The 13,249-nt window shown below is 45.3% G+C and overlaps 1 protein-coding gene across 1 annotated transcript in view; it reads left to right on the plus strand.

The window, feature by feature from the left end:
• The first annotated feature begins 548 nt into the window (after window positions 1-548).
• LOC138288314 (chloride anion exchanger-like) overlaps window positions 549-13,249 on the plus strand; it is a 94,539-nt gene continuing 81,838 nt past the window's right edge. Inside the window, exons 1-3 of the mRNA XM_069229824.1 lie at window positions 549-639; window positions 2,511-2,737; window positions 12,109-12,248. Of these exons, the coding sequence (XP_069085925.1) occupies window positions 2,607-2,737; window positions 12,109-12,248 (271 nt within the window). The 5' untranslated portion in view covers window positions 549-639; window positions 2,511-2,606. The remainder of the gene's footprint in view (window positions 640-2,510; window positions 2,738-12,108; window positions 12,249-13,249) is intronic.

Below are 13,249 nucleotides of genomic sequence, written 5' to 3' on the forward strand. Positions count from 1 at the left end.
AGACGGCTTTACCTCCGCAGTCACCTGAGCATGTGGAATGGTTGATAAGAGCATCAGGATTTTACCTGAGGTTGGACAGTGGACCTGGCTGTGGCACCAGCGGACGGAGTCACAGAGCAGAAGCTGAAGGTGTGGGGGTAGAGTACCTTGCCCCAAGGAGTGACGTCTACCCCTCAGTCAACAATAATACATTCGTACCAGCTCTCCCTGCCCTGCATACTAATTGTATCAGCTGAGTGGGGGCAATTCATGAAGGAATGGCGTAGAATCACACAGAGCACCTCATGGAAAATATTGGAATTTTATGTGTCAAACAAACACCGTTTATTGCTCCGGCTTTTAAGAATATACGGCAGAGGTGTGTAAAAAAGTTGAGCAACCCTGAGAAAGATTCAAGGAAACCCGGTTATCACCTGTATTGATTCTCGTCTCAATGGTCAAGGCTGCGGGTGAAACCTGGATGTACTTATAAAAGTTAATCAAAGTTAATTATTACAGCCGGAGGCATGATAACACCTCCCGCAGGCATATATGGGGGTGGTGCGGGCGCGCATGCTGCAGAACCTGTGTGTGTTTCTTCCAGGAGCCTTTGTTGGTGCCCTGCTGGGATGAAGTCCCTGACAGCTTTCTGAGAGACAGGTAGGTTTACATCTGGCGGGACATGACCGAGAGATGAAGAGAACATTACACAGCCAATGGATGAGAATTAAGTAAGGCCTAGATTTACTAAGCGTGTGGGTGGGTGGTCCTGTGGTGGGGAAGGAGGGGTGGTTGGGTGGGGGGGGGGTTAATGTTGTGCTATACCCTTGGTCTGTTTTCTACTGATAAGTAAATTGGTGCAATTATTTCCATTACTTTCCTCGACGCGGGTACCCACGCACACTCTTAATAAATAACTTCCGATATATATTATTTTAGGAATTCAAATGGCATCTGCTAGTGGACTACATTAAGTACAAGGGACTGACATGAAACTTACAGAGCCTCTGGGCAGTTTTGCGCTAATAAAGGGCAATTTTTCATCAGTACCTGACCATTATTAAGTGACAATTACACGGGTGAAAACTGCAAGGGTGACATTTACACCCACTGACTAAAGCAAAACGCTAAGTTGCTCCAATTGCTGGTGCAAATTTAGATTCGAGGCTAGAGCAAACTTGGCCATAACCAGCGCATTTTAAATGATCTGGCCCAGGGTGATACAGACCTTGCCTTCGTAGAATTTACATAAAATAACTTTAAAATAATGATGGTGGTGATAGATGTGATAATTAAGAAATGATGCGGCCTGCTCCACAGTGACTAAATGGCGACGGTAAATGGATGAAAATTATTTAATCGCGAGGACCACATTTTGAGATGGATTTATTACGCACAAAAACAACGCTAAAATAACATTGTTTTATTGGATTAATTTGAGGGATGAAATTGACCAGAAGGTAAGGCAATGTGGTCTGATCATTAATTTCACTTTTAGAGTTCATTAGTAACGCTGCATAACAGATGTCTTGCCTCAAAATAGCATCAAACCTGAGCCAGTGTGCCGAAGGTCTGCGCATTTGGGCCATTTTAAAAATAACAATTGTCTTTATAAACTTGTTTGTTTTTTTGCCTGTATTTTCATGTTTTAATATGTCACCCACGAGACAAATTCCAAGGTCTGCGTTTAATATTATCCCACGTATTGGATTTGCGTTTAAAATGCTGCTGCTCCTTGTATTAACTTGTGGGGCAGTTCAGTGGGTCAATGCGCCTGCTGTAGAAATCTTTCTGGAAGTTGCCGATCTTTAGCTGAAATCTAAATAAGCTGACCCTGCATTGTTTCCTTCTGCTGTGGTCATGGTGGAAACTGTGGTGTTGGGTGGGAACTGTAGGGTTGGCTGAAAAACATGGGTGAAAACCCGTATTTTAAATGGTACAGCTTTGTGGTGGCAGCTACTGTGTGGAATACAGCCACATCAAAATGTTCAGTATTTAAATATTTATTCCATCGAGAAGTCATCTCAGTTCTAGGAAGAAACAGTGGGTGGAATTGCCCACTGCGTGCCAGGGCAATTTGTAAAACATGGTCTCAGACACTTCTGCGAAGTACAGAAGGGGGTAATGGCAAAGAAGCTGTTAGGAGGCGCTGTAACTGCACGCGCCTAGAAGTGGCACTCTCAAAGGTTGTAATATTGTGCACTCCTTGGAGAGGAGAAAGAAGGGTTCCAGTAACCCACAGGTCCCCCCTGCGAGGATTGCATCACTCGCTTGCCTGTGGGAGTCCCTGTCCCCCTTAAAGGAGGCTAGGTCTCCGACTGTAATTAAAGGGCAGACTTTGGGGTCCAAACAGCAGGTCTGCTATACGCGCATGCTCCCTGGCCCGCGCAGTGACAATACTGGGGTGTACTGTCCTGTTCTGAGTCTGCCACACCCAGTTAAGGATGCACCGCGGCGCACAGTGAGCAATGTTCACTTTCTGTAAATAGGCCTCTGCTTGAACTAAAAGGTGCTGAATGTTTGTTTTCCAGACCCCCTGAGTGACGTAAGGCTTAACCCAAAAGAACATCAAACACAAGAACAAGGGACCCCAGGTGATCACCACGCCCCTCACCACCCGGGACACAATGATCGAAACAGTAGGGAACCAGTACGTGGTGGCCAGGCCCCTCTACTCTGAAAACTCCTTCAACGAACAGCACCGGAAGCTGGACCGGTACCACAAGTCATCCTTGGACCATCTTCGCCTCTGTTTCAGGTAAGGAGAATCGCTGAAACGATCCGCTGACTTCTGCTCTGACATTTTCCCTCAACGCATCGTTTTTTCAGCTACCCCGGGGTAGCCTGAATTAAACATGGGATGGTTGTGCCGTGAACTGAAAAAAAAAAAACACTTTTGAGACAAAAAAACTGCAGGGTAAATTATACGAATTGTACAGGCGGTGCTTTTATAGGACCGTTATAATATACACAAAGATGTTATCGAGCATCGCTTTACCTATTTGCACGCCGTGTTTTGCTTTGCTATATTCCTTTTTGCGGAGGACAGTACTGGTTTTCACCCTCAGAGCAAAACAATTAATCTTTGCAGTTTGTCAAAATTCAGTGCTCGTATTTTATCAAACCTCAAGGCTTAGTTGACTTCGAATATAAAAGTTCTTACATTTTCCAAATAGAAGCAATGGAATGTATGTTTAAATGTTAAACTTGCCCTAAAGAACGAAAATATGACTCATAAAGGGTATTAACCTATTTTAGGAGAATGAAAGTCTTACTATTGTTCGTCCTTAAGATTGGTTAAGATGGAAGACATGAGTGTCCTTCATCGGGAAAACTCAGGCCCATTGGTTGTGCGCCATGATACTGACAAACGTCAAAACATCCTGCATAGGACCTTGAAATAGCTGAATAAAACCTGTGCTTAATTTCCGTATTGCGGTCTACTGAGACATCCCCGCTAACCTGTAGTACGGAAATTACACCACTATTCTACTGATACCATTTATTACAGTTGGGTTGTGACATCACAGTGCCTAATGCCAGGGCCGAACTGTGTGAAAGACTGGTCACTCGGCAGAGAACCCACTGCTGCTCAAACAATGAAATAGATAATTAGAGTTCAGCTCTCTTTCTTTTGAATTATTTTCACTAACAATGCAGTCTAACAAAAAAACGAGACACTCATGGCAGTATGCTAATTTATTGAATGGTTGAAATACATTACATTAAAGTCGGAATCCATGCATGTCATTGCACAATTGTAACTACTGCTGATTTTCATAGTGGCTTACAGAATAGTGCATAAAAACGTTTTTGAAATAAATTACAACCCACGTGTTAAAGTCTTTATTTTCAAATGTCCCTTGTATTCTGCGTTTCATAAGCAGAAATGAAAGACTAAAGGTTTAACCTTAGAGTTGTGGGGCCAGGCTAAGGTCCTGCCATGTATTGTAAAGGAATAAAACACTTCTAGACACACTCCTATGAAATATTGCAATCACCTAGCAGTTCCCTGACCTTATAAAGGAACTTGGTCTTCTATCTCGTTCTTCTAGACTGTCACTTATTTGACTTGCCACGTCATTACTGCAGTTTAGGTAGCTTTGAGCATTTAGTGCCATTTTAAATAGAACAGATGCATCTTGATCAGCAGGTCTTATTGCATCTAGAGAGCTGTGTTGTGTGCAGTACAGTTCATAACCTGGAGAGCATGCTGACTGCTCTTCGCCCTGCGAGCATCATGCGCCACTGAAGGTTATGGAAGAGAGGGAGAGGGTGACGGAGGTCTGCTGGGAGAGGAAGAGTACGCTGGAGGTCTGCGGGGACAGGCGAAGGCGGGTGGAGGTCTGCCAGGACAGGGAGAGGGTGCTGGAGGTCTGCGGGGACAGGGGAAGGTGGATGGAGGTCTGTCAGGACAGGGAGAAGGTGATGGAAGTGCCAAGGACAGGGGAAGGGGAGTGGAGGTCTGCCAGGACAGAGAGAGAGGACGGTGGAAGTGCCGGGACAGGGAGAGGGTGCTGGAGGTCTGTGGGGACAGGGAGAGGGCGCTGGAGGTCTGTGGGGACAGGGGAAGCGGGGTGGAGGTCTACAGGGACAGGGGAAGCAGAGTGGAGGTCTACGGGGACAGGGGAAGCTGGGTGGAGGTCTACAGGGACAGGGGAAGCAGGGTGGAGGTCTGCCAAGACAGGGAGAGGGCACTGGAGGTCTGCGGGGACAGGGGAAGCGGGGTGGAGGTCTACGGGGACAGGGGAAGCGGAGTAGAGGTCTACGGGGACAGGGGAAGCGGAGTAGAGGTCTACGGGGACAGGGGAAGCAGGGTGGAGGTCTACGGGGACAGGGGAAGCAGGGTGGTGGTCTACTGGGACAGGGGAAGCTGGGTGGAGGTCTACGGGGACAGGGGAAGCAGGGTGGGGGTCGGCCAAGACAGGGAGAGGGCGCTGGAGGTCTGCGGGGGCAGGGAGACGGCACTGGAGGTCTGCGGGGACAGGGGAAGTGGAATGGAGGTCTGCGGGGACAGGGGAAGCTGGGTGGAGGTCTACAGGGACAGGGGAAGCAGGGTGGAGGTCTGCCAAGACAGGGAGAGGGCGCTGGAGGTCTGCGGTGGGCAGGGAGAGGGCACTGGAGGTCTGCGGGGACAGGGGAAGCGGGGTGGAGGTCTACGGGGACAGGGGAAGCGGAGTAGAGGTCTACGGGGACAGGGGAAGCAGGGTGGAGGTCTACGGGGACAGGGGAAGCTGGGTGGAGGTCTACGGGGACAGGGGAAGCAGGGTGGAGGTCGGCCAAGACAGGGAGAGGGCGCTGGAGGTCTGCGGGGGCAGGGAGACGGCACTGGAGGTCTGCGGGGACAGGGGAAGTGGAATGGATGTCTGCGGGGACAGGGGAAGCGGGGTGGGGGTCTGCCAGGACAGGGAGAGGGCGAAGGAAGTGCCAGGACAGGGAGAGGGTGATAGAGGTCTGCGGGGACAGGGGAAGGGGTGGGGGTCTGCCGGGGCAGGGTCAAGTGGATATTAATGTGGTTAGTTATTCTGCTAATGGAGCACTAGAGATACCTAGGGGCCAGATGTAGCAAGCAGTTTTGCCCATTCTGTGTCTATGGGAAAATGTGTTGGTACATATGGCCCCTAGTTCCGGACCTGAGTGGGGATACGCAGTCGTTCGGCCAGCTGGGATGGGGCAGGGGAGAATGCCACATATTGTGCTAAATCAAGGAGACGGAAGCAGCGCACTGGTAAGTATCAGCAAGGGCAAAACAAAAAATTGACAAACACCACAAACCAACAGTGTTTTTTCGACTGTCCCCGGGTATTTCCAAATATAGAGACTTAAAATGAAAGCTCAAAAAAGAATGGTTCTACAAGAAAAAAAGACGTGTAACAGGCAGACAAATTTCTATACTAATAATAACTGGGAGTGCGCATAGTTTATCTCAGCGTTTGCTACCTTTGGTAAGGTTTATATACATTTGTGGCTCTGTTGAAGAATAAACTCTGAAAATCTACTTGCTTTTGGATATTTCTCCAGCAACATATTTTTTGTGGGGGTTTTTACCCCCACAAAAGTAGTGTGACAAACTTTTCATTTTTTATTGAAATTCAAAGCTTATAGATTCTGATTTGACATACTCTAAAGCAACATTACTTGCGCTCAGAAGATTGTCAATAAACTCCTTTGGCTGATAGCTTATGCGAGGGACATGTTCTGGTTCTCTGCTCAATTTCATTTTCCATGTGCATGATTTATCACTGAGGACAGGAAGCTTGCCAGACTCTATGTTTGCATACTTCTGAGTTGCATGTATTGTACAAGCATTGGTGAAAAGACTCACTTCTAAACATTAATGTAACTGTTATTATTCTAATTCACGTTTTTTATGTATGCAGTGTAATAGCACAAAGAGCTTTGAGATGTTTTATCTCAGATGAAGATTCTTTCTTCTGTTGCTGTTTATAGTTATCACAATATACACACCTACTTTTTCTGAAAGTACAAAAAGAAATAATCATACATTTTACAAAATACAAAGTTGTATTTTGTTTTCTTAAGAGGGTTTTTGGACCCTGTGTGTCTTGACTGCGATCCCTTGAAAATATATTCGTTCTCTCATCCTGGAAGTTATTTTCCTGAATATTATATTTAGATGTAATTATTGGTTGGAGACAACAAACACGCAGTTTTAAAGACATAGATACCATGTTTTGGCTACTATAACCCTTAAACCAGATGAATAATTAGTAGCACCAGGGCTTACCAGCATCTGAAAGTAAAGTTAAGATCGATGCGCCATAAAAATGTCTAATTTGAATTGGATGCTTCTTGTCAGAATTTGATTCTTAAGAGGGAATATTGCTGCTGAGTATCTGTTTTAGGAATTTGACTGTTTCTATTTATCGTTTGATGACTTCCCTGCTTCTTCATCTCCGTATTGATGCCGTTCAGCTTTCTCGTGCCAGTCTCAACCTTAAAACACTGCTTCTTTGTAGTATCCAATCCATGGACTATCACAAAGTTGTCGCTATACTTCTAGCCCAATGGCCTCCAACTTTAGACGCACTCTGATTAGAGTTCTTGTGATTGTTTTGTCTACTGGGATCACAACCTCCTTCTTCCTGATGGTTGCAGCTCTCTCAGGTCACTCTATGGTGCATCACTGTACGCTACACACTGCTCTCTAAGTCACTCTACTCCACTGCACTCTGAAACACTACTCTGCAACACTGCATTCTCTCCTACTCGACTCTACTCCGCTCTCCTCTGCACCACTCCACTCTGCACCACTCCACTCTGCACCACTCCACTCTATGCCACTATACGCTATTCTGCACCACTCTTTGCTACTGCACTCTATGCCACTCAACTCTGCTCTACGCCACTGCCCTCTGCATCACTCCACTCCATGCACTGCACTGTGTGCCATTGCACTCTGCGCCACTCCAATCTGAGACTCTCCATTCTGTGCCACTCCACTCTGTGCCACTCTATTCTACACCACTGCATTCTACGATGCTGCATTGTATTCCAATGAATTCAATGCCACTGAACTCAATGCAACTATACTCTGAAACACCACGCCAATGCACTCTACACCAGTCCACTCTACTCTATGCCACTCCAGTGTATGCCACTCTACGTAACTACACACTGTGCCACTCTCTACCACTCCACTATACAATACTATACCCCACCCTTCACCATTTGACTCTACAACACTTCACAGTCTCTCCTCTAGGCCACTAACTTTTAACCATGCTGAACAGCAGCCAGTACAACTGGCTAAAACACACTGGCAAAGCCAATAGCTCTTGAATAGGGAAACCTATTGCCTTTGCCAGCGCTTGCTTGCTGGATGCAATAAGAGAGTAACATTTACTCAGTTAAAGAGGGAGTACTTTCCAGTATTGAGGCCCCTGAATTGAAAAGTCTCGGCCTCCTGGACAGATTAACTTAAAGAGTGGTCTCTACACCAAGATTTGTACTTCTGAGAGCTCTACAAGGTTAATGCGCATGAATTCTCTGCATCAAATAAGTAGATATCATGCATTAAGGCTCTGATATTCCAAACAAATCAATTAAAATTGGATCCTGTCAATGACTAGCAACCTATGTAATGCCTTCCTGGATGTCGAAGTGTGATCTCTTTTTTTAAGACTGGCAAACAGGCAACCTGTCAGCACGTTGTGCCCTTTGCAAGTGATACTTTTGCGGTAGGCAAGAGCGCATACACTGTATTGCCACAGTCGGGGAAATAAATTCCTGGTCATTTTTCACATTAAAATACATTAGCGTTTTTGAAGTCATAGCCAAGTAACTCTGAAGGTTTCCAAATCTTCTATAAAAGGTGGTCACTTGAGTGAATGGAATGGTGAATTTTACTTCCTAAGTAGGTTATGTTACTGTTTTTAAGGCTTTCTTTTCTCTTGTTTATCACAAGAGGCATAGCTTTACTACGGTTCTATCTGGAAAATTCACAACATTTCTGGATTAGGTGGAAGATCTGGTTCATTGCTACACCCACTTTAGAGCTATTCATCAAAAACCTTTTACCATGAGAAGCACTTTCTCTTGGTCCCTGGCTGAAAGTGCTTTTCAGGGTAAAAGGTGCATAACAGTTCATCAGCATACGTGTCTGACGTCACTTATTTCAATTGGTTTCCTACCATTCCTGATTTAGGCAGTATGTAGTAAATTATGCTGCTTATAAAGCCATGGTGTTTAACATAGCACTGAGAGCCTTTTATTTTAACATATTTTTGAGATATCTATGTAAAAAATGTACATATGATGAATCTAAATGCAATACAATTGCGAAGTTGGTGGTTACCCTGAAAATCTGGTTTGGATCTGCCCCTCTTGGACCAGTTGTCACCCTTGAATTAAAGCTTCACAAATGGCAACAGCCCTTTGCAGGATGCTCATATGCCCTTGCCTGGTCACTGATGCATTATTTCTATCCATCATGTTAGCTCCAGCTCGCTCTAACAGATCTGCACAATGTTAGAGTTGTCTCACTACTGAGGAGGACATGTTCAAAAGACATATAGACAGCATGATGCACTAGACCAGTGGTTCCCAACCTGTGGTCCGGAGCCCCCTGTGATCCACCAAGTCTCCTCAGGGGGTCCATGACTGCTTAGAAAATTAAATATTATTAACAGATTAGGTCCCCAGTTTTCAGTACTGACTCAGTGGGGGGTCGCTGGATTCCAATAATGTTTCAGTGGGACTTCAGTAATGATAAAGTGGGGGGTCCACAGAAGTCAAAAGGTTGGGGACCACTGCGCTAAAGTAACGTGCAGTTGAGATGTCACATGTGGTTTTACTCCTGCCATTTAGCAAGCAGTTGTGACGTTTCTTGGTGAAGAAGGCGCAGTCTGTGAGTTGGGGCCGATTGCTTTCGCTAACGTCATTTTTTAACTTAAATTTAGTGGTTGGTTTACCACTAGGTGGTAAAATTTTACTGAGTGGTAGAGCACTTAGAACTGTGCATGTTATCACTTCGTTTAACTCACTCATTGAGGGATGGAATTTACAGCACTAAATGTATAGCGAGTCATATAAACTTAATTTGCCGTGTAATGGCTTACTTTATGTTTATGACAACAGTTTGATAATATTACTCGTTAAACGTTACCTCTATGACTTTAGTCAAGGGCGAATGCATCTATGTATCTGCCAACGCTAGTAACCGTATGTTGCTTTCATATAGCGCCTCACACTGCTGATAATAACAAGGGTTACTGTTATCCAATTTATAGCACTCAATAACGACTTCAGATGGAGGAGGCGGAAGCCGCAAAGTGGGGATTGAACCCGTATCATCGTGGTTGTTAAAATCAAGTGTTGAACTCACTGAGCCATCCCGTGGTATGATCGAACCCCTCGGGTGCCAGTGCGGTTTTAGATTCTGCAAAATGAGTTTTAGATAGGTTAAGCGGGAGACCCTAGAAGACTGTGCACATAAACTCTTTACCCACGGCTGTGAAGCTCCAAAAATGAAAACGTCTTATATATTACGCTTGAGATTTGATTTTTGGTTTCTTTGCTACAAGTCTGTGAATTCCGTTTTCGGCGGTAGATCTGTCATCTGAAGCTGAGAGATCGTGCTCTTCATCAGTCGCCTTTAAGGTGCTCGACTTATCTGCGAAAAGGAAGGGGTGGCTGGCCTCATCCATACAGATCGGAGCCCCCATAAAGCACCCAATAGTGATACGAAATGTCAATAAAATACCAGACGTATGGCTGTTTTGTCAGTGTATGGGGCGCTCTGGCGTACCAAACATCTCTACAGTGTTTCGGCATCTAATAAGAATAAAGGCTCTCTCCACCAGCCCTCCCCCACACATGAATTTGCCACTAACATAAAACAAAGCAAAGTACCTCCATCTTGCTGTGGTACTAGAACTAACCAATAGCGCCCCATGTGAATGCAAACATGTGGTGAGAACCATTTTCCTGCATAGCAAGTACTTCTTAGTGAAAAATAATCCAAGGTATGCGATGCAATGGAAATACAAATGATCTTGAATGTGTGCAGGCTTCGATTCATTTACCTAAATGGCGAAAAGATAAATGAAACCTAAGGCGTGTATTTAGTCAGTGGGTCCTCCAGACCTGTGACAACCAGTCACCGGGAGAAATGTTTAGCCACAACTACCCCTGTCCAAGAATCTGGGAAAGATGCCTGTCCTGTGACGCTTAGTCAAATCGGGAACGGATCAAAGGACCTCCCTCAACAACACAGTGAAAAAGCAAAACGAGTACCTCCCACCTCTTGATTGCAGGGGGTGGGCACCTTTCCAGCTGGGCTTGGCTGGCCCTGATTGCAGCCTAGTGACACCAGTGGTTTGTTCTGATAAGTAAGCTCCTCCTATCCAGCTCTTGGGATGAGCTGGCCTCAGGCATAGGAAGTGGGAAATGCTAGTGTCCTCCAAGAAGGTAATCAAGAAAGTGGAATAGAATGCCGATGTGAGTGGCGAGAAAGGTAATGTTGGTAGGAGTGGTAAAGGTGGTGGTAGTTGTGGTGGTAATTGCAACAATGATGGTAGTGACAAAGCGGTGGTGGTGATGCCACAGGGGGTGATGCTGGTGGTAATGGAAGTGGTGATAAAGGCAGTGGTGATGATGGTAGTAGAGATCATGGTGGGGAAGGGGCTGACGGTATTGGCGGCAGCGACACTGGCTGATGGTAATGGTGGTACTGGGTGCTAGTAATGGTGGTGGCTAATACACAAGCCTACTGCAGCAAAGAACGCACAGGATTGCTTGCTTTATGCAATTCCTGTATGCGATAAATCATTGTATGTGTAATGTTTGTGTTTTTTTCACTTGTACAATAGTCCCTTGTGCACTGCAATGGAAGCACTTGATGGGATGTAGAATGAGACCCCTAACACCCAACAGCATGAGAAGAGAAATAAATACTCTCCTGGGAGGAGCCCAAACCCACTTTATGTTTACTTTAAAAAAAATGTAATACTGATGTGTCTTACTGACAGCTGTACTATCTAGCCATAGCTAAAAAGGGGATACCACCTGACCTTCTTCAGGGATGAAGCCAAGGGCCTCTGGCAGCCTTCAAATATAGGAACAATCCCATGAGCAACAGGTTGCTCGTAAACACATTTCCATGACACCAGCCCCTCTAACGAGAAAGATTAGGAGAGAGACACTGAGAAGTCCGAAAACAACAACACAAAGCAGGCATCCAGGCACGTAGACTAGTCAGAGGTTGAACCACTTGAGGCACACAGCACTCTCAAACCAACTACTATTCTGAGAGCTGGGAGGAAGAGTTACATCCGTCTCATCAACTTCCCTTCTCAGCAGGTGGGACAACACAACCTGTCAAGTGACAGGAAACTTGTAAGGAAGCACAATTAACTTGTTCATCGAGAAAAAAATAACCCCCACCCCACACTAGTTAAAGCCGATGTCTATGGAGCGTCCTAGGTACCACTGAGAAGGACTTTGGATATCAATTTAACTGTGTTTCTATATGTGTGTGATAAAGGCTGGTGTGAAATCACTGCGGTAGCAGGGAAGTGCTACCATTGTCATATGTCAATAGATAATTCAACAAGACTGCAAATGTTAACACATTTGTTCACTCTTTTTCCCCTGAAATTGTTTCAGTTGCTCCCGCGAAAAGGCCAAGAAAATCGCCTACACCTTTCTCCCAATCGCATCGTGGCTTCCAATGTACCGCTTCAAGGAGTGGCTTGTCAGTGACATCGTCTCCGGCGTCAGCACAGGGCTCGTGGCTGTCCTGCAAGGTAATCTCTCCCAAAAGATTGTCAGCCACGATCAAACCGTGGTCCAGACAGAGGTCAGTGAAGCATATGGCTTACAGGAACCAAATTTAATCACGGAATCATGCAGGGGTGATCCAAACCAATAGAGGAAATACGTTCTAATCACTGGAATACATCAATAAGCTATTTCCTTTATTTTTACCACATCTTTGTCCTTATAGAATGGAATGAGCCAAAGACGTGGTCCAGCCCTATCCTAAAAGGACCAGAAGTATTTTTTTAGTCTAACTATAATGTCACTTTACCCATTGATTTTCTCAGTGAATTTAGGTTTTCCTTTTATTATATCCTAAATGCAGCATGTGTTACATCTTCCTCAGGTTAGCTCTTCTCCGGGTGGGCAACCCCTGAGCACCAAGCATATGTCCACACATGATGAGTTAAGATATAATTAAGGGCAGTGGAAAACATTTACGCAGTCACAGGCAGTGGTTATGTGGCAAGGGACACACCCATCTTGACCATCTCCGGTGGAAAAATGACGACTGGATGCTGGAGCACCCACACCAGCCCAAAATAAAATAATACGGGGCTAGAGCTTGTCCAGAACTGCAGAAGGCTTGTAAACGCTGCAGGGTTTTCTGAAGTACCTCTAGAAATTGTGGCCTGCTCCTAAGAAGGCTTGTCCACCTTTGAATGGCAGGTATAATTTAGGTCTCTCTAGAAAGATCATGGCAACAGATCTTCTTGCAAGTTTTACTTTATAGGATTTGGTCTCGCAAGTAGGGTGGTGTTTTACCAAAGACCTGATGTGCTTAATTTTAATCTCATCTGCTGAGTTTATCAAATTGTTTCCTCACATGCAGCGAATTTTAAAGCATTTGTATGGCTGCAGCAATGATTCTCACAACACAGTATCGACCACAGTTTTCCGAAGGACCTCCTGAAAGACAGGGTCATCCAGATTTTCAGGATCGCCACATAAGATACATTTATATAGAGTTAGTCTCATTTGCACAGTC

Source organism: Pleurodeles waltl, chromosome 4_1 (assembly GCF_031143425.1).
Source record: "Pleurodeles waltl isolate 20211129_DDA chromosome 4_1, aPleWal1.hap1.20221129, whole genome shotgun sequence".
Lineage (NCBI taxonomy): Eukaryota > Metazoa > Chordata > Amphibia > Caudata > Salamandridae > Pleurodeles > Pleurodeles waltl.